The 22,492-nt window shown below is 46.6% G+C and overlaps 1 protein-coding gene across 6 annotated transcripts in view; it reads right to left on the minus strand.

The window, feature by feature from the left end:
• Positions 1 to 345: 345 nt before the first annotated feature.
• OGDH (oxoglutarate dehydrogenase) overlaps positions 346 to 22,492 on the minus strand; it is an 81,986-nt gene continuing 59,839 nt past the window's right edge. For all 6 annotated transcript variants that reach the window (XM_063085130.1, XM_063085129.1, XM_063085127.1 and 3 more), the window contains 14 exons: positions 20,227 to 20,355; positions 11,843 to 12,022; positions 11,204 to 11,356; positions 10,278 to 10,380; positions 9,859 to 9,987; positions 9,451 to 9,601; positions 9,017 to 9,144; positions 8,754 to 8,932; positions 8,184 to 8,255; positions 7,441 to 7,569; positions 6,097 to 6,169; positions 2,444 to 2,607; positions 1,623 to 1,777; positions 346 to 1,501 (listed from right to left, as the gene is read on the minus strand). In XM_063085130.1, coding sequence (XP_062941200.1) covers positions 1,381 to 1,501; positions 1,623 to 1,777; positions 2,444 to 2,607; positions 6,097 to 6,169; positions 7,441 to 7,569; positions 8,184 to 8,255; positions 8,754 to 8,932; positions 9,017 to 9,144; positions 9,451 to 9,601; positions 9,859 to 9,987; positions 10,278 to 10,380; positions 11,204 to 11,356; positions 11,843 to 12,022; positions 20,227 to 20,355 — 1,866 coding nt within the window. In that variant the 3' untranslated portion in view covers positions 346 to 1,380. The remainder of the gene's footprint in view (positions 1,502 to 1,622; positions 1,778 to 2,443; positions 2,608 to 6,096; positions 6,170 to 7,440; positions 7,570 to 8,183; positions 8,256 to 8,753; positions 8,933 to 9,016; positions 9,145 to 9,450; positions 9,602 to 9,858; positions 9,988 to 10,277; positions 10,381 to 11,203; positions 11,357 to 11,842; positions 12,023 to 20,226; positions 20,356 to 22,492) is intronic.

The raw sequence follows: 22,492 nt of genomic DNA on the forward strand, positions 1-22,492 counted from the left end.
TGAGCCCACCAGGCACGCTGGCTCAACACGGAAGCACAGAGTGCAGAGTGCTTCTTTTCAGGTGGAGTGGGGAAGAGGGACCTGAGAGCAGGGCAGGCTCAGAAACAGGGTGCCCCAAAGGCAATCTGGTGGCCCAGGCAGGCTCCACTGTGCTTATTAGGATGGCCACTGTCACGTGTACGGGAGTTGCACGGGGCCGTGGGGCGGGAGCCCTCAGCCTGTGTAGCCGGCAGGGGACGGTGAAGAGGGGCTGCTTCCAGGAAGGTTAGGAGGGGCCTGGCCCAGCCCTATTCCTGTGGGGAGAAGGTGGAGCAGACAGAATGACAGGGCAGACAGAACCAGAACCACGGATAACTTAGTTTATGGGTCAAGCCAATGCAATGCAAAGTTGTTTTTGTTCTTTTTTAACCAAAATAAATAAATCATATCCGTCCCTGTGAAGGTCAAAGTGATGGATGAAGGGCAGCTGGCCCCTTGGCCACGCCCTTCCCCTTGCCCCCACCCCTCCTCTCCATCTTCTGACCTGCTTTGGCACAGCAAAAAAATGATGCATCACAAAGTCTCCATTGGGTTAAAAGGAAATAGCAGAAAGAAAGAAGAGTGATGGGGGTGCCAAGGGAGGCAGGGGTAGGTGGAGGGTCAGCAGGACCGATACGGAGCAGCCAGCGCCCCGGTGCAGGAACCTGAGTGGGGCTTCCTGGCCATGCACAGGCCCTGTGGGCTTCGGTGCTGCCGGACCCCAGACAGGGTGGGCTGGGTACGCTCAGCTCCCACGCACAGCCTGGGACCCTCAAAGGGGCAGCAGAGAATGGACATTGCAGAGACCAAACCTGTCTTCTCTGTGCCAGGTCAGGCTAAGGTCACTCCATAGCAGAGGCTACCTTCTGCCAGCTATGGCTAGATCCAGCTCCAGGCTCCCCCCCAACACCAATTCTAAGGCTCAGCCCCAAGAAGATGAGGCTACCCTAGCCCAGGTGCAGATGCTTGTGCCTTGCTGGGTGACAAGGACTGCCAGCACACTGGGCAGTCACAAGGACCAGACCATGCCCTGGGAGATGATGCTGGCAGGAAGAGGCCTGGCCAGAGCTGACCCTCTCCAAGGACATCCTGTGGGGGCTTCCTTTCCTCTTACCACTCCCCACGGCCTCTATGAAAGCTGCTCAGCGTGACAGAAGTCGGCAGAGCCTGGGGAATATCTGGCCTGGGTGGCAGTCAAGCAATCGAGGGGAGAACAGCCTAATTCCTACGGAAGTGGGGACGTGTGCAGCACAGTGGGAGGGAGAGAGGCATGGGCGGCGCTGAGGCTCTAATCTTTAGTTGAGAAGCGAGGGGTGGTCGTAGCATGGAGAGGGCAGCAACCCAAGCAGCCCCTGGCCATGTCTACGAGAAGTTCTTGAAGGCATCCAGGTCGAAGGCTGTGTCCAGGAGGCGCTGCAGCTCTGTCAGGTGGGTCTTCTTGTTGCCAGTGGCTGGAGCAGCTGCTGGGTCCCGGCCAGCATACCTGAGTGGCAGAGAGAGGGAGGGAGAGACAGGGGAAGTGAGGGTGCTGGCCACCAAGGGGCCTGGCCTCATCCCTCTCTAGCAGGTGCCCCGGGTCACTGCCCACTGGCCTACGGCCTTACCAGACAGGCTTGGCACGGTTGATGGTGGTCCGAAGTCTGGGCTTCACGTAGTCATAGTAGCCTTGGTTCTTGTGCTCCTCCTGGCACCAGGCCAGCTCGGCACTGGGGTACTTCTGCACCTCTTTCAACAGGAGGTCGAAGGGGAATGGTGACAACTGGGAGAGAGCAGGGGTCATGTTAAGAGAGGGACATCCTGAAGGTGGGTCAGGTCAGGCCAAGGGGGGCTGCTGTTCCAGAGGGAGCCACCTCATCGTGGCTGTTCCAGGAGGGGAAGGTCAGAGACCTGGGAGTCCCCATCTCAGTAAATGATGTTCTAGATGTTCTAGCCCCATCACCCCACAGAAAGGACACTGTGGTGAACTGAATAATGTCCCCCCAAACTCACTGAAACTTGAATTGTGTCCCCCAAGTTTTATGTATTAGAAACTTGGTTCCCACTGTGACTGTTAAGAGGGTGGGAAATCCTATTATGGTAATTGAAAGGTGGAGCTTTGAAGAGGTGATTGGATTGTAGGACCATGTAGTACTGAATGGATTAAAAATGGTGGTCAGGGGCGTGGTTCTGAGGGCTTTACAAGAAGAGAGAGGAAAGTCTCTTTCTCTCTCTCTCTGCTCTCTCTGCTTCCACCATCTTGAAATGTGAGAGCCCTGGGTCACTGTCACTACCAACAGATGGACTTTGGACTTCCCAATCTCAGAAACCATAAACAATAAATGTCTTTTTTCTTTATAAGTCACCCAGTTTCAGGTATTTTGTTATAAACAACATAAAGGGACTAATACAGACACCAACACCTAGCTGAGGTGTCACCCGCCTTCACCTGCTCTATCCTTGTGATGGCCACCTGCTCCACCATGCCCCGTGCCTTGCGCTCTCGTGTGAGGTCATAGTACACCTTGCCAGTGCAGAAGAGAAGCCTCTTGACGCTCTCTGGGTCCTGAGCTGCAGGGCCATCTTCTGGGATCACTCGCTGGAAGTGGGTTCCTAGGAAAGAGTTCCCATGGCCCGGCTGCTTCTCTTGGGGCCCGTCCCCCTGCTGCTGTGCTTGAGCAGAGAATCCCAGGAGACAGGGCTGTGCCACATGCTGCTACTGTGACATGTGGTTTCTAGGGGTTAGAGATACTTCTGCCTCGCCAGCCTCCCATGCCTGTGTACTTGCTCAGACCAAGAGTGCTTTGAAAAGCACATTATGTGTAACAAACACACAGTGTGCAGGGCTGGCCTCAGATATCAGCAATGCCAGGTTATTCTTCAAAATGGTCTGTCTCAAACTTGGGACAATTAAGTCTATTAAAACATCCCATGTCTACTCTGTTCATATTCCTCATGATTTTATAAATATAAAAATTTTCAACACAATCAGAGGAAATATTCAGATGGTTGGGGCTAGGAATAGGGACCATGAGAACAGAACAATGCCAATGAGGGAAATCAGATTCAAAACAAAAGTCCCACTTTCATGATGAAAATGCTCAGCAAACCAGGAACAGAAGGAAACGACTGCAACATGATAAAGGCCATGTATGAAAACCCATGGTGAACATCATACTCAATGGTGGCAGACCGAAAGCTTTTCCTCTAAGATCAGGAACAAGGCAAAGATGCCCACTCTCACCACTTCTATTCAGTGTAGTATTGGAAGTTCTAGCCATAGTGATTAAGCAAGAAAAAGAAATAAAAGGCATCAAAATTGAAAATAAAGTAAAATTATTTCTTTTTGTAGGTGATGTGATCTTATATGGAAAAAACCTTAAAGACAGCATTAAAAAACTCTTAGAACCAATAATAAATTAGCAAAGTAGCAGGATGTAAAAATTAACACACAAAACTCAGTTACATTTCTATAGATTAACGATAAACCTGAAAAGGAAATTAAAAAAAAAAAAATTCCATTTACAATAGCATCAAAAAGAATAAAAAATTTAACCAAGGTGAAAGATTGTGCAATGAAAACTATAAAATAACACTGTTGAAAGAGAACAGAAATAAATGTAAACACATCCCATGTTGATGGATTGGAAAACTCCATATTGTTAAGATGTCCACATTATCCAAAGCAATCTACAGATTCAATGTAATCTTTATAAAAAGCCCAGTGTTGTTTTTTGCAGAAACAGAAAAGTCCATCCTAAAAATCATAGAAACTCAAGGGGCCCTGAATAACCAAAACAGTTCTGAAAAAGAAAGTTAGAAGGATCACACTTCCTGACTTCAAAAATTACTATAAAATGCTAGCCAGTTAGCTCACTTGGGAGAGCGTGGTGCTGACAACACCTAGGGCAAGGGTTTGGATCCCCATATAGGCCAGCCACCAAAAAAACCCAAAACAAAACACAAATTAAAAAAAACCTTACTACAAAGCTACAGTAATTAAAACGGTTTGGTACTGGCATAAAGACAGACATATAGACCAATGGAAGAGAACAGAAGAGCACGGGAATAAATCCTCACACATGTGGTCAAACGATTTTTGACAAGAGTGACAAGACCATTCAATGGAGAAAGGAGTCTTCAATAAATGGTGCTGGGGAAACTGGATATCAATATGTAAAAGAATGAAAGAAAATTTGGACCCTTATCTACTACAATACACAAAAATCAATTCAAAATGAATCAGAGACCTAAATTTATGAGCTATAAATACAAAATTATTAGAATAAAACATATGGGAAAAGCTTTATGGCCATGGATTTAGAAATGATTTCTTGGATATGACACCAAAGACAAAGGCAACAAAAGAAAAAATTGGCAAATTGGACTTCATGAAAATTAAAAACTTTTGTACATCAAAAGACACTATCAACAGAACAAAAAGGCAACCTATAGAATGAGAGAAAATATTTGCAAGTCATATATCTGATAAGAAATTAACAACCAAAATATACAGAGAACTCTTAAGACTCAACAACAAAAAACCAAACTGGATTAAAAAATGGGCAAAGGATTTGAATAAACTGTTCTCCAAAGAAGATATACAAATGTCCAATAAGCACATGAAAAGATGTACAACATCACTAATTATGAGAGAAATGTAAATCAAAACCACAATGAGACACCATCTCACTCCCATTAGGATGGCTACTTCAAAATATTAAGTGTTGACAAGGATGTGGGAAATCGGAGCCCTTATGCACTGCTGGTGGGATGAAAAATGGTACAGCCACTGTGGCAAACAGTTTGTTGGCTCCTTAAAAAGTTAACATAGGATTACCACATGATGCAGCAATTCTAGTACTGCGTACATACCCAAAAATATTGGAAGCAGGGTCTTGAGGAGATATTTCTACACCACGTTCATAGCAGGATTATTCGCAATAGCTAAAATGTGGAAGCAACACAAGTGTCCAATGACAGACGAATGGATAAACAAAATGTGGTGTATACACAATGGAATACTATTCAGCTTTAAAATGGAAGGAAATTCTGACATGCTACAACATGGATGGACCTTGAGAACATTATGCTGAATGAGACAAGCCAGTCACAAAAGGACAAATACTCTCTGATTCCATTTATATGAGGTTCCTAGTGTAGTCAAATGCATAGAAGTAGAAAGTAGAAAGCTGGTTGTCAGGGGCTGGGTAGGGGGGAAATGGAGTTAGTGTTTGACAGGGACAGAGTTTCAGTCTGGGAAGATGAAAAGTTTCTGGAGATGAACAGTGGGGATAGTTGCACACAATGTGAATGTAATTAATGCCAGTGAACTACGCACTTAAAAATGGTTAAAATGGTAAATTTTATGTATATCAAAATAAAAAACTCTGAGAGGAGACAAACATGGGCTTTGCTTTAACCAAAGACTATAGGGGGCTTGGTGGCTAGGAAGAAGAGGGCTTCCTGGACCTGTGAGCCCTGGGGACATCTGGGACAGCCAGTGGCTGTGTCAACCACCTGCTGTCCACTGTGCACATGGAGATCTCAATGCCGCAGGCTAGCTTCACACAAGCACAGGCGGTGTGTTACTTGGCAGGGCCCTGCCCTCCAGTGTCTTTCCTTCTGTCCCAAAGGACCTGTGTTGGAGCCTGGGTCTCTGAGCCTGAGGTGAGCTGCCACATGCCTGCAGGACAAGGCCACAGGCAGTGGCACCAACTCTCAATCTGACTCACTCACTGCTTCTAATGGAGTCCGGGGAGCACCCACAGGCAAGAGGCAGCAGCCCCCCGACTGGACATGAAACATCCTTAGACTAACTCACACGCAAGCTGTGATTTCCACATCTGTTATCATTAGTCTTTACCCTGAGACCAAAAATGTAGCAAGAATGGCTGGTGGGTTCACTCATTTGGTTAGAGTGTGGTGCTGTTAACACCAAGGTCCAGGTTCGATCCCTGTACCAGCCAGCCAACAACAACAAAAAAAAAAGTGTGGCAAGAGTCACAGTAAAATCCATAAACATAAGCCCCACAAGCCCCATAGAGCAGTAGCAAAGAACCCCCAAACCTACCAACCCCCAAGGGTCTCCTGCACACCAACCTGGAAGCATCTCGTCAAAGCTGGTTCTGGCCTCAGGGTGGCGCAGCAGGGACTTTGGAGTGAAGATGATTAACTGAAATACAGAACAACAGCTCGTGATGGACCGGGTTTTATTTATTTATTTTATTTTTAAAAAACATTTACATGTTGATGTATTCTTGCCAGGTGATTTTATTTATTTATTTATTTTTTGGTGGGTGGCCAGCATGGGGATCCGAACCCTTAACCTTGCTGTTATTGTACCACACTCTACCGAGTGAGCTAACTGGCCAGAACCCAGGGACCGGGTTTTAGATTCCAGAAGGAAAGTCAAAAGTGAGGGGCTGCCCGTGCCTCAACCTTCAGGATAGCTCCCAGCTCTCAATGGAAGACTCACATCAGAAGCAGCAGAGGGGGCCGACCCCGTGGCGCACTAGGGAGAGTGCGGCGCTGGGAGCGCAGCGACGCTCCCACTGCGGGTTCGGATCCTATATAGGAATGGCCGGTGCACTCACTGGCTGAGTGCCGGTCACGAAAAAGACAAAAAAAAAAAAAAAAAAAAAAAAGAAGCAGCAGAGGAGAAGGACCGTCCCGTGGCTCACTTGGGAGAGTGTGGTGCTGATAACACCAAGGCCACGGGTTCAGATCCCTATGTAGGGATGGCCGGTTAGCTCAGTTGGGAGACCGTGGTGCTGACAACACCAAGACAAGGGTTAAGATCCCCTTACCGGTCATCTTTAAAAAAAAAAAAAAAAAAAGAAGAAGAAGAAGCAGAGGAGAAAAAAAGATGACCAATTTTCCTGCTGTCTGCCTCCCTTGGCTGGGCGTCCACTCCCTTTGGCCCTGTCCTGGCCTGCTCTGAGGCCTGCCTCCCGCACGCCCCCCAGCATCCCAGGGCAGAAGGGTGTTCTCCCTGTACCCTCCCCATACTTCCTCCTGCTGGATCACTTTCCCCACTCGTCTGTCCACCGAGTTCCTACTCACCCTTCCACACCCAGATCAGGGGCTGCTTCCTGGGGACCCTGCACTCCCTAGGACCCTGCCAGGGCTCCCCTCTCTTCCAGAGCTCAGCACCCCCAATGACCACCTGCTCACATGTCATCCTCCCAGCTCTGACTACTCTGCAGCATGGGAGGACCAGCTTGGACAAAGAGGACGTGTGGTCCTCTGACGGCAGCACTGTGTATGGGATAGGGGCACCCTGACGAGCTGTCTTGTCCACATCCCCCTTGCAGTTGCCACCTAGCCAATCCCAAGCAAGAGGTGCTCAGAAGAGCCCTTCCCTGAACCAGCATAGCAGGGCTGGGGCCCTGGGCTCATCCTCAGGCCAGGCCTTGCTTGAGCAAGGGGGACCCCACCACTGACCGGCTTCCGGAAGGGCAGCAGGATCTGGCGTCGCAGCACATGGAAGAAGTTGCCAGGGGTGGAGCAGTTGACAACAACCCAGTTGCAGTCGTACAGCTGATTGATGTCAAAGTTGGCTTCCATGAGGTCCTGTAAGGAAGGAACGAGATGGCCGGAGGCAGCACTGAGCCTTCTGCCATGTGAGGCGTCTGGGGGCAGGAAGCCTCAGGAGGCTCCACAGCCCCATCCTCAGATGCCCAACTCACCTGGAGACACGAGTGGACACTAAGGAGAGCAAGTCCAGCAGGCTCGGCTGCCAGCCTCACACCCTGACAGAGATCTTAGTCCTGCTTCATCCATCCTATTTCTCTGAAAGCTGCTTCCACCCAAAGAAACTGATTCCCAATAGTTTCCTACGAGCTCTTAGAGTTTCACTGAAATCACCCCAAAGTCCTCTCCCCTAGGAGTCTGTGAGTCCGAGCAGAGACAGTGTGCCTGGAGCTCACGCTGATGGCTCCCGCAGAGCGTCTGTGCTTTCAGCCGCAGGGGCAGGGAGTGCAAGTGGTCCCCGTGCTTTCTTTCTCCTGGGCTCTGAGGAAGCCTCTCATTTTGGGGAGACACCCATTCCAGCTCCCCAGCTAGAGAAAGGGGCAGCACTGAGGTCTGATGCCTCAGGATGTCCAAGTGGACGTTCCTCCCCAAGGTCCCTGGCAGATGCCCTGGGGGTGGCCAGGATGGGGGCAGGCAGGATCTGCTCCACTCACTGGCAGGACGTCTGGGTCATCGTTGCACATCTGCAGGAACCGCTCTGGGCGGGCGGAGGAATGCTCTGGACCCTGCAACCAGACACATGAGGCAGTGTGGGCGTTCAGGCACATATGTTTGCTCTCTCTGCACCACTCTTCCTTAGTCTACTTGCTCCTTCCTGGTCATCTTTTCTCTCAATGGCAGAGTTCAATTCCTCCCCCTCCCCTCTGCAAACTGCCTGGCTCCTCATCATTTCCACATCTGAGTTTTAAGACTGTGTCACATGGGGGCCTGTGTGGTGGGACAGCACCAAACAGGGTGTGGCGGGGCAAGCAGGCTGAGCTGCTGGCAACAGGTACTGAATGTCCCATGGACATCTGTGTGTCTAGGTGGTCTCTCAGTGGTCTGCATCATCACCCCCTGCTTCTTGTCCAGAGTGGGGAGGATGGGAAAGGGATGGGCATGCTGGCCACATGCAGATGAGTGGGAAGCACAGGCAGGGCCTTGGGAGGCTGGTGCCGGCCTTTGGGGTTGGGGTCCCAGGAAGGCCCTCTGTTGTCCTAGGTCTGCAGGGGCCACAGGCTCACCATGCCCTCCATGCCATGAGGCAGCAGCAGCACGATGCCATTCTGCCGCACCCACTTGGCCTGCCCTGGGCAGATGAACTGGTCGATGATGCACTGAGCTGTGTTGTGGAAGTCGCCAAACTGGGCCTCCCAGAGGACCAGGGCATTGGGGCTGGCCATGGCAAAGCCCAGCTCAAAGCCTGTGAGAGAAGGAGGAGAGAGAATACTCCATCAGAACCCCAGCTGGAGGATGTGTGGGGGTTTCAAGGGTACAGGGCACTTACCCAGGACGCCATACTCTGACAGCGAGCTGTTACACACGGTGTAGGGTGCCTGATTGGGCCAGAGGTGGTTCATGGGGATGCAGGTTCTCTTATCCACGTTCTGGTCGTGGAGTACGTGGTGGCGGTGGCTGAGGTGAACAGCAGGGACAATAACTAGGAGCTCTGACCTGACAGGCTGATGTGCTGTGGACCCGACAGCACCAGCAGACCCCACATGCTGCAGCCTGGACTCCCCCCAGGCGGCTGCAGAGCTTGCACCCCCAGCCCTAACAGAAGGTCCAAAGCAAATAAGGGGATGGTGCCTTTAGCCTGAGGCAAATGGGACTGGGTAACTGTTTTCTGGAAGTCATTGTCTTCTGGGAAATACACACCGGAACCCCTCCCTTTCTGCCTCCCACTCTTTGGAAGGGGAATAGAGACACCCAGAATAGTACCTGAACGTGCCCCGCTCCACGTCCTGGCCACTCAGCCGGATGTGTATGCCCTCCTTCAGGAGAGAGCCAAATGCCATATACTCAGCCAAAGCCCAGTCCACAGTCCGGTTCTTCACCATCTCTCCACGAGTTTTTAAAATCCGGCTCAGCCCTGCAGAGATATGTGATCATCAGGTGCCATAGGCCTGGCCGCCTTGCTCCCAGTGCTAATGAGAAGAGCCTGTTGCACCCATTGCCTGCAGTTTCCTGGCTCACTGGAAGAGCTGTGACCTCTCAGTCTCTCCTTTACTACTTAGCAAGCGAGGGACTGTGCTGTGGGCGGTCCCGCCCAACCACCCCACTGGCGTGGGCAGGGTGGGGAAGTTGCTGGCTGGGGCCCAGCATTCCCACAGGCCAGTGACACCTTACCTCCGTGAATGGTGAAGTCCTCCACGGGCACGGAGCTGGCCACATTGCCGATGTGCGTCAGGACATCCTCAGTCAGGCCTGTGGAGGGGCAGGACATGCTCCTGGGCTGCCCATCCAGGGTGAAGAAGCCTAGGAGAGGAAGGACAGCTGAGGCGCAGCACCTGCTTTGGGAAAGGACATTGTGGAGCAGGTCCCAGAAACTGCTGTACTATTTCAGGATTGTGGCACACACGTGAAAGAGTGCAGCTAGACCATGCTTCCAAGAGAGCACTGGTCCAAGGGTTCAGTTGAGGGTTCACAGGGGGCTTTGCTGAAATGGTGCACATGACTGTGTGCTGTGGGGGCAGAGCGGGGAGCAGGGCTCACGGCCACTTCCGATTCACAAAGGAGTTCATCTGTGGCGCCAGCCCCTCGCTCACCAGGCCAGGGGGAGTCCAGCCAGTGCTTGATGTGAAGGATCTTCTCGTCTTTAGATCTGGCGAAAGCTTCCTCACAGATCTTATCGTACTTGGAGATTTCCTCCTGGAGGTTTGAGCACAACACCACTGTGGCAGTCACGGGCAGAGTACACCCTGCCACACCACCCACCCCAGCCCCATACTTCCCCACACAGCTCAGACTCCACTGGCTCCAACACTACTCCTCGCTAAAACACCTGACCTTTCTAAGATTTGTGAGAAGCCTACAAAAAAATATTTTAGTCTTTTCACTCCCAATAGTTTCTTCCCCACATTTGCTGGCTGGAGATCCTGCTCAGAGTTTGAGTCCCTGCCCCTGCACCCCGACCTCCACTGCCATGCCCTTTCTTAAGACCTGGCACAGTGCTCTTGGTTCCTAGCACACCCCTGAGGAGGCTGGGCCCCAAAGCTCCGTCTCCAGCAGCTGTCCTCTTGGGCCCTGTCCGGTTCCTATGCTTCAGACACAGCTCCTTGTACCCCCCCCAAACCCCCAACCCCAGCACCTGCTTGGGCCTTCTCACACCCAAACAGAACTTACTGTCCAGATTACACCCAGCCCTTTACCAAGCTAGACGCTTCATCCACTTCTCACCCTTGCACAATCTGCTTTGACTGAGAAAACCAACTAAGCAGCCACTACCTTGTCTCCAAAACATGCCTTTTCCCTCTCCCAAAAAACTATTTAAGGCCCACCTCCTTTACAAAGCAGCTCAGTAGCCCAGACCTTCCAAAAAGGTATAATTGAAACGCTGTAATTGTAAATATCTCACAAGCTTTCATTTGGATCCTCCTCACTCTGCAAAAGCAAGAACCACCCCTGTGGCTGGCCTTCTCCAGTCCTCCCCGGCCCCGGAAAGGCCCGCTGGCATGGAGCCATGGGAACACACCTCATACTCAGGCTGGTTGACCACGCCCTGGGACACTAGCAGCTCCGCATACTTCTGCAGCACGGGCTTCTGCTTGCGGATCTGCTTGTACATGAGCGGCTGCGTGAACATGGGCTCATCCATCTCATTGTGGCCATTGCGCCGGTAACACACCTGGTCAGAGTGGCAATAGAGGACATCAGAGACCACGGTTGGCTGCTCGAGAAGGAATGCCATCACGGCACCTGCCCCATCTCTATGTGATGCTAACACACCTCACGTCTGCTCTGCCTCAGTTTATCTTCTCTAGAATTAGGATCCTCTCTCTCTTTTACACAGTAGAGTTACTCTGACTTATCAAATGAGAACATGAGAGTGACTAGGGAATACAAACTCTTTATTCACAGAGTTGTCCCACAACAGGACCAGACGAGCCCACCAATGGTCCTCTTCACCACTGCAGCTACTGCCTGGGGGGATTCATGACTGCACCTGGGCCTGAATGCTCTGGAGTTAGGAGGAGCCTATATGAGGTCTGGTACTAGAGAGCCCCAAGGTAATGCACCAAACCATGCCCCTCTCCTTGGGACGCAGGGGTGTGAGGGCAAGAGGGTGGGCCAGACATTGTGCCTGGGATGTGCTGTCTTTGGAGTCACTCACCAAATCGACAACCACGTCCTTGTGGAAGGTGCTCCTCCACTCGGCTGCCACCTTGCACACGTACATGACAGCCTCAGGGTCGTCTGAGTTCACGTGGAAAATGGGGGCATTCACCACACGGGCCACATCAGTGGGGTAGGGGGAGGAGCGGGCCATCCGAGGGTCTGTGGTGAAGCCGATCTGCAAGGAACATGCAGCCTGGCAAGGGGGCACCCAGCATGGCCAGCACAGGGCCCAGGGGCGGGGGGGCACAGCCTATGCTTGCTGCTTGGCTGCTTTGGGAGAATGTTCCCGAAATGGCTGTTTAGGTTTCTTGTTTTGAAGTTTGGTTTTTTTTTTTCCTGTTCTGATAAAATTCATATGCTCAACATAAGGAATTTGGAAGAGATACACAATATTAAAAGTTAAACAGTTACCTATAATTCCACAGGCTACAATGTAAATATTTTGATGTTTTCCTTTCCAGATTATTTTCTTTGGATGCATATATATGTAAATATGTGTGTGTGTGTGTGTACATATATTTATTTAAAATTTGGGATCTTATTTCTATAATTTTGCACTTTATTCATACAACATGAGCACTTTTTCTTTGAAAAGAAAATTTAAAGGCTTCATAAGACTTCCCACCACTAAGATGTACTAAAATTTAAACATGTATTCATAATTTTATAACCTGCATTTAAAATTTTATTTGTACGAAATATTTCAAATATAAAGTATGATAATACTACATTGATCATCCATAAACCCATCACCCAATGTGAAGAAATCTTAACAGTTTCATCAGCTGGAGGCCAAGCCCACAGGCCTCCCTACCCTGAAATAAGAGGAGGATGTTTCCACGAGTTGCTATTTGTATTTTATGTGTCCATAATCAGCACATGGTATCTTCTTAGGCTTGTTGTTAACTTTCAAATTTTGATGTAATTTCAAACCTGCGAAAAAGTTGAAAGGATACTAGGAAGAACTCCCACAGAGTCTTCACCTAGATTCACCAATTGTTTACACTTCACGCCCTTCGCCCTTCCCCCTTCACTTTGTTATCCCAGCTCTTTCCATCACACACATACATGCATGCCTTTGATCTGAAACATTTAGGAGTCAGTCGTGACCATCCCTATTTCCTGGGAACAAGGACATTCCCTCACCCTGCCAGAGTACAGCATGCAGCCTCAAGCAATCTGTTGCGTGACACCACTGTCTCTAGTCCACAGTCCACACCCACATTCTACCCACTGTCCCAATAACTCGATAATGTCGGCAGACCAGGACACCTCCCTGCATTTAGTGGTCACGTCTCTCTAGTTCCTGTTAATCTGGAAAGCTCCTCTGCCTTCCTCGGTTTTTCACAGTATTGACATTTTTGAAGAGTACTTTCAAGTTTTTCAACCACACAGATATACGCTCTATGTTCCTTATACATGATAGCATACTCTATACACTGTACAAATCCTTTGTAACTTGCTTTCTGTTCAAAGTTTTTTTTTATGATTCATCCAGGTTGAAATTTGTAACTCTACTTCCTTTAGTAGAGCTTAGCAGTAAAATTTAACTACTAAATAGTATATACCACAGTGTGTTTATCCATTCTCCCACTGGTGGACAATTTGTAGTGTTTCAAATTTGTGGTTAACACAAACAATGTAGCTGCATGCAAGCTTATATGGGGAGTTTACTTGCAGTCTACTCCTAGGAAGAGAAAACTGAACCAGAGGCACAAGCACAGTAAATTTTTCTAAATACTATCAACTTGCTGTCCAGAGTGGCTATTCCACATATACTTCTACAAGCAGCATGTGAATATCCTGCATTTCCATTTACCATATTGTGAATATTTCCCCAGGATATTAAACATTTTAATGGTGATATAATATCCCTTCCTATGGCTTTGCCAAATTGTATACCAAGACTCTTCTGTTGCTGGACATATAGCTTATTTCCTAGTTTTATGGTAGTAAAAATACGGTTTTGACAAACATTATTATACAAAAGTATTTAGGATTGATGGCTTCCGTAGGAGAGGTTTCTAGAAGGGGAATTTCTAGGTATGTTTGTAGAGAAACATCAGCAAAGCAGCCACTTCCTGTCCTGCTACAGATCTTACTGTTCCCTCACCACCTCATGAGCAATGAGCCAAAGCAGTAAAGAGATAAAGAAAATACTAGCAAAACTGTGGTCCTTCAAGAGGTCTAAGAATTCTATACTGAAGTGCCGGCCAGTGGCTCAGTTGGGAGAGTGTGGTGCTGGTAACACCAAGGCCACGGGTTCAGATCCCTATATAGTGATGGCCGGTTAGCTCACTTGGGAGAGTGTGGTGCTGACAACACCAAGTCAAGGGTTAAGATCCCCTTACCAGTCATCTTTAAAAAAAAAAAATTCCATATTGATGTTAAATTTCTCTTAAGTAATCTCCCTTCTCACACTGAATAAAGAATAGAAATAGACACTGATGAGAACATTAAAAATGATGGATCAAGGATAGTCTGACACTTAAGAGAGCTGGGAACAATCTCATCTGGTACTGGAGCCAGAGTGGCCCTTTTGGGTCTCACCATTTAGGGAAAGAGAAATAGGAAAGTTAGTGATCGTAATACACCTTGCATCTAGACCTCACAGAAAGGAAACAATTTTGAAAGGTGGAGGCCTCAAACCCCAGTTGTCCTCCCCAATATTCACTATTACAAGCTTCTGTGTCTTCAAGTACATTTGGGCAGGGGAACACACACACACACACACACACACACACACACACACACACACACACACACACACACACACACACACACACACACACACACACACACACACACACACACACACACACACACACACACACACACACACACACACACACACACACACACACACACGACAGAGGTATACTCTACTAGCACAGGTATCTACATGGGTGGATGTGCTCAAACACAAGGAGATGGGGGTACACTCTAAATACTGCTCTGTACTCTTTTTCCCACTATGTATATTAATGTATAGGTACATTAATAACACTTAGTATACTTGTGGGAGTGAGTGTACTAGAAGGAAAATCCTCTGCTAAGTGGAACTGCCAGTCTGGGAGCTGAAGGGACCCTAGACCCAGATGGTTTATCCTCTCATCCCTGGCTGAAGCCATGTCTACTTCAACTCTGACAACTTATTCACTAGTTGCCCCAACACTTCCAAGGAGAAGGAACCTACAACTTCTGGAGGAGCCGGTTTTCCTACTGGAACAGGTCTGATTGTTCGAAGTTCCTCCTTTCATTCATCTGCAATCTGCTTCTTGGTAATTGTCATCCACTGGTGCTGACTCTGTCCATTATATTCTTTGCTACAGGAATTACTGATATTTGAAAACAGTTCTCATGCTTTCCAGGTGTCTTTTATCTCCTGGACTACACATGCCCTGCTTCCTCAGTCATTCCTTGTAGGCTAGTTTCCAGACACTGTGCCATCTTGAGACACGCATCCTGGATGCAGTACCACTTATGTTAGAAAAAAATCAATGGAGATGCTCTATAGCAGAATGGAGGGGAGAGAGGATCAGGAACTTAAAAATGGAACAACAGAAATGACCCAATCTGAAAAATGGAGATAAAACAGCCTGAAAAAATAAAATGAACAGAGCCTCAGGGCCCTGTGAGACTACACCAAAAGACCCAACATTCTCGTCATTAGTCCTGGAAGGAGGGGAGAAAGAGGGTGGGACTGAATAAATACAGTGGAATCCTGAATGACATGGGTTTGAACTGCAGGTTTGAGCTGCATGAGTACACTTATAGGCAGGATTTTCTTCAATAAATATATTGAAAACATTTTGGTTAGGTATATGTCATGAGTGCATGACATATACCTAACCAAATAGTTAAGTAACCTACCTAACAGTAGGCTAGTACTACTTAAGTAACTAACTACTTAATTACTACTTAAGTAAGGATTCAGAGTCCCCCATAGGGCTCGGAGGGAAGCTCACAATGTACTTAGGTAGTTAGGAATAAAGTTTTGAGGGAGTCAAAAGTTATGTTCGGATTTTCAATTGCATGGGGGCTTCAGCACCCCTAACCCTTGAGTTGTTCAAGGGTCAACTGTAATGGCTGAAAAAAGAGATGTTTGAAAAGTTTCCACATTTGTCAGAAGACATAAATCTACAAATTCAAAAAGCTAAGTAAGGGCAAATCAATTCAATAAGGGAATTTTCCACAAATGGTCTTGGGACAACTCATAAAGTTGGGCCTCTTCCTTGCACAATACATAAAAAATAACTCAAATGGATGACAGAGGTAAAAGCTAAAACTATAAAGCTCTTAGAAGAAATAGGAATAAATGTTTGTGACCTTGGGTTAGGCAAAGCTTTCTTATTAGATATGACATCAAAAGCACAAGCAACAAAAGAAAAAACAGGCAACTTGGACTTGATAAAAAATAAAAACTTTTGTGCTTCAAAGGACACCAAAAACATACTATAAAATGGGAGAAAATATTTGCAAATTACATATCTGATAAAGGGCTTATATTCAGAATATATGAAGAACTCTTACAACTCAACTGTAAAAACACAACCCAAACAAAAAATGGGCAAAAGATCTGAAGAGAAATTCCCTCAAAGAAGATAAACAAATGACCAATAAACACATGAAAAGGTGTTCAACACCATTAGCCATTAGGAAAACACAACTAAAACCACAGTGAGATACCACCTCACACCTACTAGGATGACTAAAATTAAAAAGATAGACAATAACAAATGTTGGCAAAGATGTGGAAAAATCGGAGCCCTTGTCTACTTCTGGTGGGAATTTGACATGAATGGAGCAGCCACTTTGAAAAACAGCCTGGCAGTTCCTCAAAAAGTTAAACAGAGACACCATAGCACCCAGCAATTACATGCATAGGTATATACCCCAAAGAAATGAAAACATGTACACAAACACTTGTACACAAATGTTCTTCACAGCAGGATTATTTATAATAGCCAAAAAGTAGAAACAACTTAAATGTCCATCAACTGATAAAGGGGGAAATAAAAGGTGGTCTAGCCATACAATAGCATATTGTGCAGCAATAAAAAAGAGATTAAGTCCTGATATGGTACAACATGAACAAATCTTGAAAACAGCTAAGTGAAAGAAGCTAGTCATGAAGGACCATATATGATATGATTCAATTAATATGAAATGTCCAGAATAGGTAAATCTATAGAGACAGAAAGTAAGTAGTTCAGTGGTTGCTTAGAGCTGGGGCGGGGGGGTGCACACGGGGGCTGGGGGAAAAGGAGTGTGATAACTGAAGGATACAGGGTTCCTTCTTGAGGTGATGAAAAGGTTCTGAAAATGGCCATGGTAAGTTACACACATCTGTGAATATACTAAAAACCACTTAATTGCAGACTTTTTAAATGGGTAAATTATATGGTATGTGAACAGTATCTCAATAAAGCTATTGAAAAATGTTTAAAAATTAAAAAAGAAAAGCTGAGAAATCCCAAACCCAAAGAAATCCACTCCAAGACACACCATAGTCAAACTTCTAAAATTAAGGACGAAGGAAAAAAAAAAAAAAAAACAGCCTTTCCACAAAGAAAACTCTAAGCCCAGAAGTCTTTCACTGGTGAGCTCTACCAAGTATTTATGGAGGAAATGATACCAATTCTACACAAACTCATCCAGAAAATATGAGAGGAGGGAACACTTCCTAACATTCTACTAGAGGAAATGATACCAATTCTACACAAACTCATCCAGAAAATACGAGAGGAGGGAACACTTCCTAACATTCTACTAGGCTAGCACTACCCTGATACCAAAACCAGACAAAGACATTACAAGAAAAGAAAACTACAGACCAATACCCCTCATGAACACAGACATAAGAATTCCACATTTGAAAATCAATCAATGTACTTCACCATTAGAAAACCATATGATCACCTAGATAGATGCAGAAAAGCATTTGACAAAAACCAACATCCATTCATGGTGAAACTGTCCACAAATTAGGAACAGAAGGGAACTTCCTCATGCTGACACCTGCTACAACATGGATGGGACCTTGAGAACACTGTGCAGAGTGAAATAGAACAGTTACAGAAAGATAAATAATGTATGATTCCACTTACATGAGGTACTGGACTAGTCAAATTCACAGAGACAGAAAGTAGAACGCTGGTTGCCAGGGGATGGGGGAGGCAGGAATGGGAACTGAGAGTTTAAGGGGGTATGAAGATTCTGTTGGGGAAGACGATAAGGTTTAGGAGATGGACGCTGGTTGCACAACATTGACCTGCACACTTAGAAATTGGAAAAAAAAATACAGTCAATAGTGGGGTTTTTTGTTTTTTAGATCTCTCTTTCCTTGGTATTTTTTTCAAGACTTCCTGACCATTCCTTGAAGGAAAGCAGATCAATTACTGGCTGTATCATCTACCTCAAAAGCAAGCTATTCAATCTCTCTGCTCCTCAATTTCCTCTTCTGTGAAACAGGATAATACCACCCACTGCATGGGTAAAAACCCTGTGGATGAAGTTAAACTATATGAAGTGCCTAATTCAGTGTCTGGCACACAGAAGGCACTCAATAAGCGGTGGCTTTTACTACATTGTGTGTTATACTCCCACATGACAATGTTCTACCCCTCTTCTAGTATCTGACCTTTTAAATTTTGAGCTCTTTAGTGTTTACTTTGTAGTGACCACATTTATTTATTTATTTTTACTCACCACTATACTAACAAGGATATTTATTACATTTAAAAATCTTCCTTTCTCCCTCTCTACTTCTTACTGGGACAGCTGCATCTGTTTCTTTGTCCCCATCTAATTCATTCTGCATGTAGCAACACAACACCTTCATAATCAACCAGTATCTTGTCACTTCTTGAGACAGTCACTCCGGTGGCTTCCCAATGCAACTGGACTGGGGCTTTCAGTAGGAACTAGCTCATGGGAGCTCTCACACACTAACCACTAGCTGTGATGGCCTTGTTCACTCCCTTGGACACCAGGACCTCTTTCCTGCCTGGATCCTCTGCTCCTCAACATTTGCCTCTTGACCTTCAAGCCTCCAGTTAAATGTCAGCTCCTTGGAGGATCATCAGTTGACTAACCCAACACCTCATGGACTACCTCCTGCTCTCCTTTTCCTTCAGGCTTTGCTGATGAGTCCCCAAACTACACTCAACGCCAAGATCCATGATGCTGGGAAGCATGCCCCTGCACTGCCTGGAACCTAGCACAGTGCCTGTACTTAAAAAGCACTCAGTATTTGTTATAGCAAGTCTACAGGCGCTGGTGAAATGCACCCTTTGACACAGCTGGTAGGAGGACATTAACAGGTGATAGGTAACAAGGGTGGTGGAAACAGAATGTTCATTGCAGAAAAATGAGAATCCTAAAAGCCTCCTAGGTAAAACAACCTGTAATGTATATTTCCATTAAAATGATTATTTTAAGAGTATGTAATGACAAAAACAAATAATGTAGTAAATAAAAATGGATATGAAGCTGTGTATATAGAACTAAAGTTTCTTAAAAAAAGAGAACAGCCACCTGTATGCTTGTGGGTGTAGAAGAAAATATTCTAAAACAATAACACCATCTTAAATAATGTAATTAAAATATCTCCACCCTAAAAAAATAGTTTTTGACACAAAAGGCCAAGTAGTATTACATAATATTCTGAGCAGAAAAATCCATGGACACAGAAAGTACATTAGTGGGTGCTGGGGGCTGGGGGGAGCAACGCTTAATGCTTATGGGGTTTCCTTTAGGATGATGACAATGTCTTGGAAGCAGATAGAGGTGGTGGTTATACAACACTGTGAATATACCAAAATGCCATTAACAACTTTGAAATGGTTAAAATGCTATTATAATACCAAGGTCAAGGGTTCAGATCCCCATACTGGCTAGCAGACCCAAACAAAAAAAGTTAAAATGCTAAATTTTATGTTATTTTATCACAATTAAAAAAAAAATCAATGAATTAGCAAATAGAAGATGGTAATTCTACTTAGTTGCTTTTTGAACAAAATAAATACATATAAAATCTGTCAAGCTTAATAAATTTTAAAGATTTAATATACAACATGAGGACTGTAGTTAATAATATTGTATTATTTTGGATTGTTGCTAAAAGAGTAGATTTTAGCTGCTCGCCACAAAAAAGGGGAGTAACTAAAAAATAATAAATAAATAAAAATTAAAAAAGTTTTCTGTGTAGTCCAAATTTTTAGTAATTTTTTTTTCATAATCATGAAACAATGAATGTTCCAAATGACTAAAAGATGTCATTCTAAGTAAAACTGGTGTGAGCAGCAAACCCTCAGGAGACAGTCTGCCCAGAACCCCAAGGCTGGGGGAACCACCACCGAAGCCCTTGCGAGGTACCTGATTGTTGACAACCACGTGCACAGTGCCGTGAGTCGTGTAGGACGGCAGGTCGCTGAGATGGAAGGTCTCGTACACAATGCCCTGGCCGGCAAAGGCAGCATCCCCATGCAGTAGGATGGACATGACCTGCAGACACCAAAGAAGACCCCAAATCCAGCATAAACCAGTCACCAAGTCCACAAGGCAAACAGAGGAAATGAGACATAATTAAAAAAAAAAAACTTGTTTTATGATAATTTCGAACTTAGAATGTGGCAGGAGTAGAAAGCCCTTTCTCCTTGACCCCACCTTGCTGACACCTTGGTGCACCTGCTCCACACCCACACCCGGCCGCCCTACTACCTTTGTCCCTCAGCCTGCTGGCACAGGACGTCCTCCTGCATATACCCCAGACCCTCCATCCAGGAGAGCAGCCATCCAGCCCATAGCCCACGTGCTCTGGGCTGCAGCAGCTGCTGTGGCTCTGGAGACTTGTCCCCATTTCTGCAGCCTTCACAGGCCTGGGCACCCATTTGGGAAGGATGCCCACGTCATACGAGGTTAAGTCTGGGCACCTGGACAAGCTGCTGTCTACTGTTCTCCCTTTAACTTACCATTTTCTCCTTGGCAACAAGGACAGTAGTGGTATTTTGTGAGGAGTAACTTTATACCATGTTCCTCCTCAAACCTCCACCTCAGTCTCAGCAGCATGACGGACAACTGTGCCGGAACCAGCCCCTCAGGTGGTGACAAATGGCGACCACCGATTTCCTTTTTTTTTTTTTTTTTGTCACCGGCTGCACCGCGCTCAGCCAGCGAGTGAACCGGCCATCCCTATATAGGATCCGAACCCGCGGCGGGAGCACTACCGCGCTCCCAGCGCCGCACTCTCCCGAGTGCGCCACGGGGTCAGCCCCGACCACCGATTTCCATTACTCCCACATTTACTAATTGGTGTCCTCTGCAAGGAAGAGCTTTCTCTTCTCCCTCCTTATATATTTGCATTAATATGTACTGATGGTTTCTATTTGATAGATTGTATGTAACTGGTCAGTATCATTAGATATTTTGATGCTCATGCTGTTTCAGATGTGGTGTGGGAACCCCTCTCAGCCGGTTCCTGTGTCCTCTGGATGGGTCCCCACCACCTCCTTGCTTTCTGGCCAACGAGCATTGTGGCCTCATGCTGTGCTGTCCCTGCCAGCCCTGGAACCAGTCCTTTCTCTAAGAAGCCTGGTTCTTCCAACAGAAGATGGGATATGTGTGCTCACTGCCACCAGGACACCCTCACTTCTAGGCCCTTTCAGCACAGAGTGGAATGTACGGCTGCTCATGCACGTGCACACACACACGGGGCTATTTCTGTATCTGCGTGTATATATAATAAAACTATGAGTTCATACCGATACATCCAAATTCCAGTCCAACACTTGTTTCTAATCCGCCTCCACCCACCTCTATAAATATCTCCTACAGCTGTGATGCACTTCGTTCCCATGGCCTACAACATGTTTACCTACTTGCTCAGTGTCCCCAATGCCCCCGACATGCAGACCCACCACCTCTACTCCTTGGATACACAGCCTACGCCTCTTCAACCCCCTTGCATTAGTCAGGATTCTACAGAGAAACAGAACCAATCAGGTTGGGGATGGGGGAGATGAAGAGATAGGGATTGATTGATTGCTTTTAAGGAATTGGGCTGGCAAGTTCAAATTCTGCAGGGCAGGTGGGCTGGCTGAAGATCCAGGGAGAAGCTGATGTCACAGTGCAAGTCCGAAGGCCGTCTGGAGGCAACATTCCTTCTTCTCTGGGGACCTGAGTCTTTTTTCAAAGGCCTTGAACTAATCAGATGAGGCCCACCCACACTAAGGTGGGTCATCTGTTTTACTCAAAGCCCACTGGTTTAAATGTTCACCTCACCTAAAAATGCCTTCACAGCAACATTTGGATGGGTGTTTGACCAAACAACTGGGCACTGCAGCCAGCCAAGGGGACATACAACACGAAGCCTCACACCCTCTCACACTGTGTGCTCGGCCTCTGGACCTCTACCTCCTCAAGTCCCTGTCACTGCTCTGGTCCTCAGCACTGTGCTGAGTACTTGCCAGGAAGAGAATGTCCATGATCTGCTGTTCAGGAACAAAACCTAGAGTATTTATAAACAGCTGCATGTGTCCTGCCTTTTGACAGACATTGGGGATGCTCACTAGGACAGTCGGACAATGGACAAGCCCGCTTTGCTGTGATGCCCTGTTGAGTGTAAAAGCTGCTGATTTTCAGT

The sequence above is a fragment of the Cynocephalus volans genome, chromosome 2 (genome assembly GCF_027409185.1).
Source record: "Cynocephalus volans isolate mCynVol1 chromosome 2, mCynVol1.pri, whole genome shotgun sequence".
NCBI classification, from domain to species: Eukaryota; Metazoa; Chordata; class Mammalia; order Dermoptera; family Cynocephalidae; genus Cynocephalus; species Cynocephalus volans.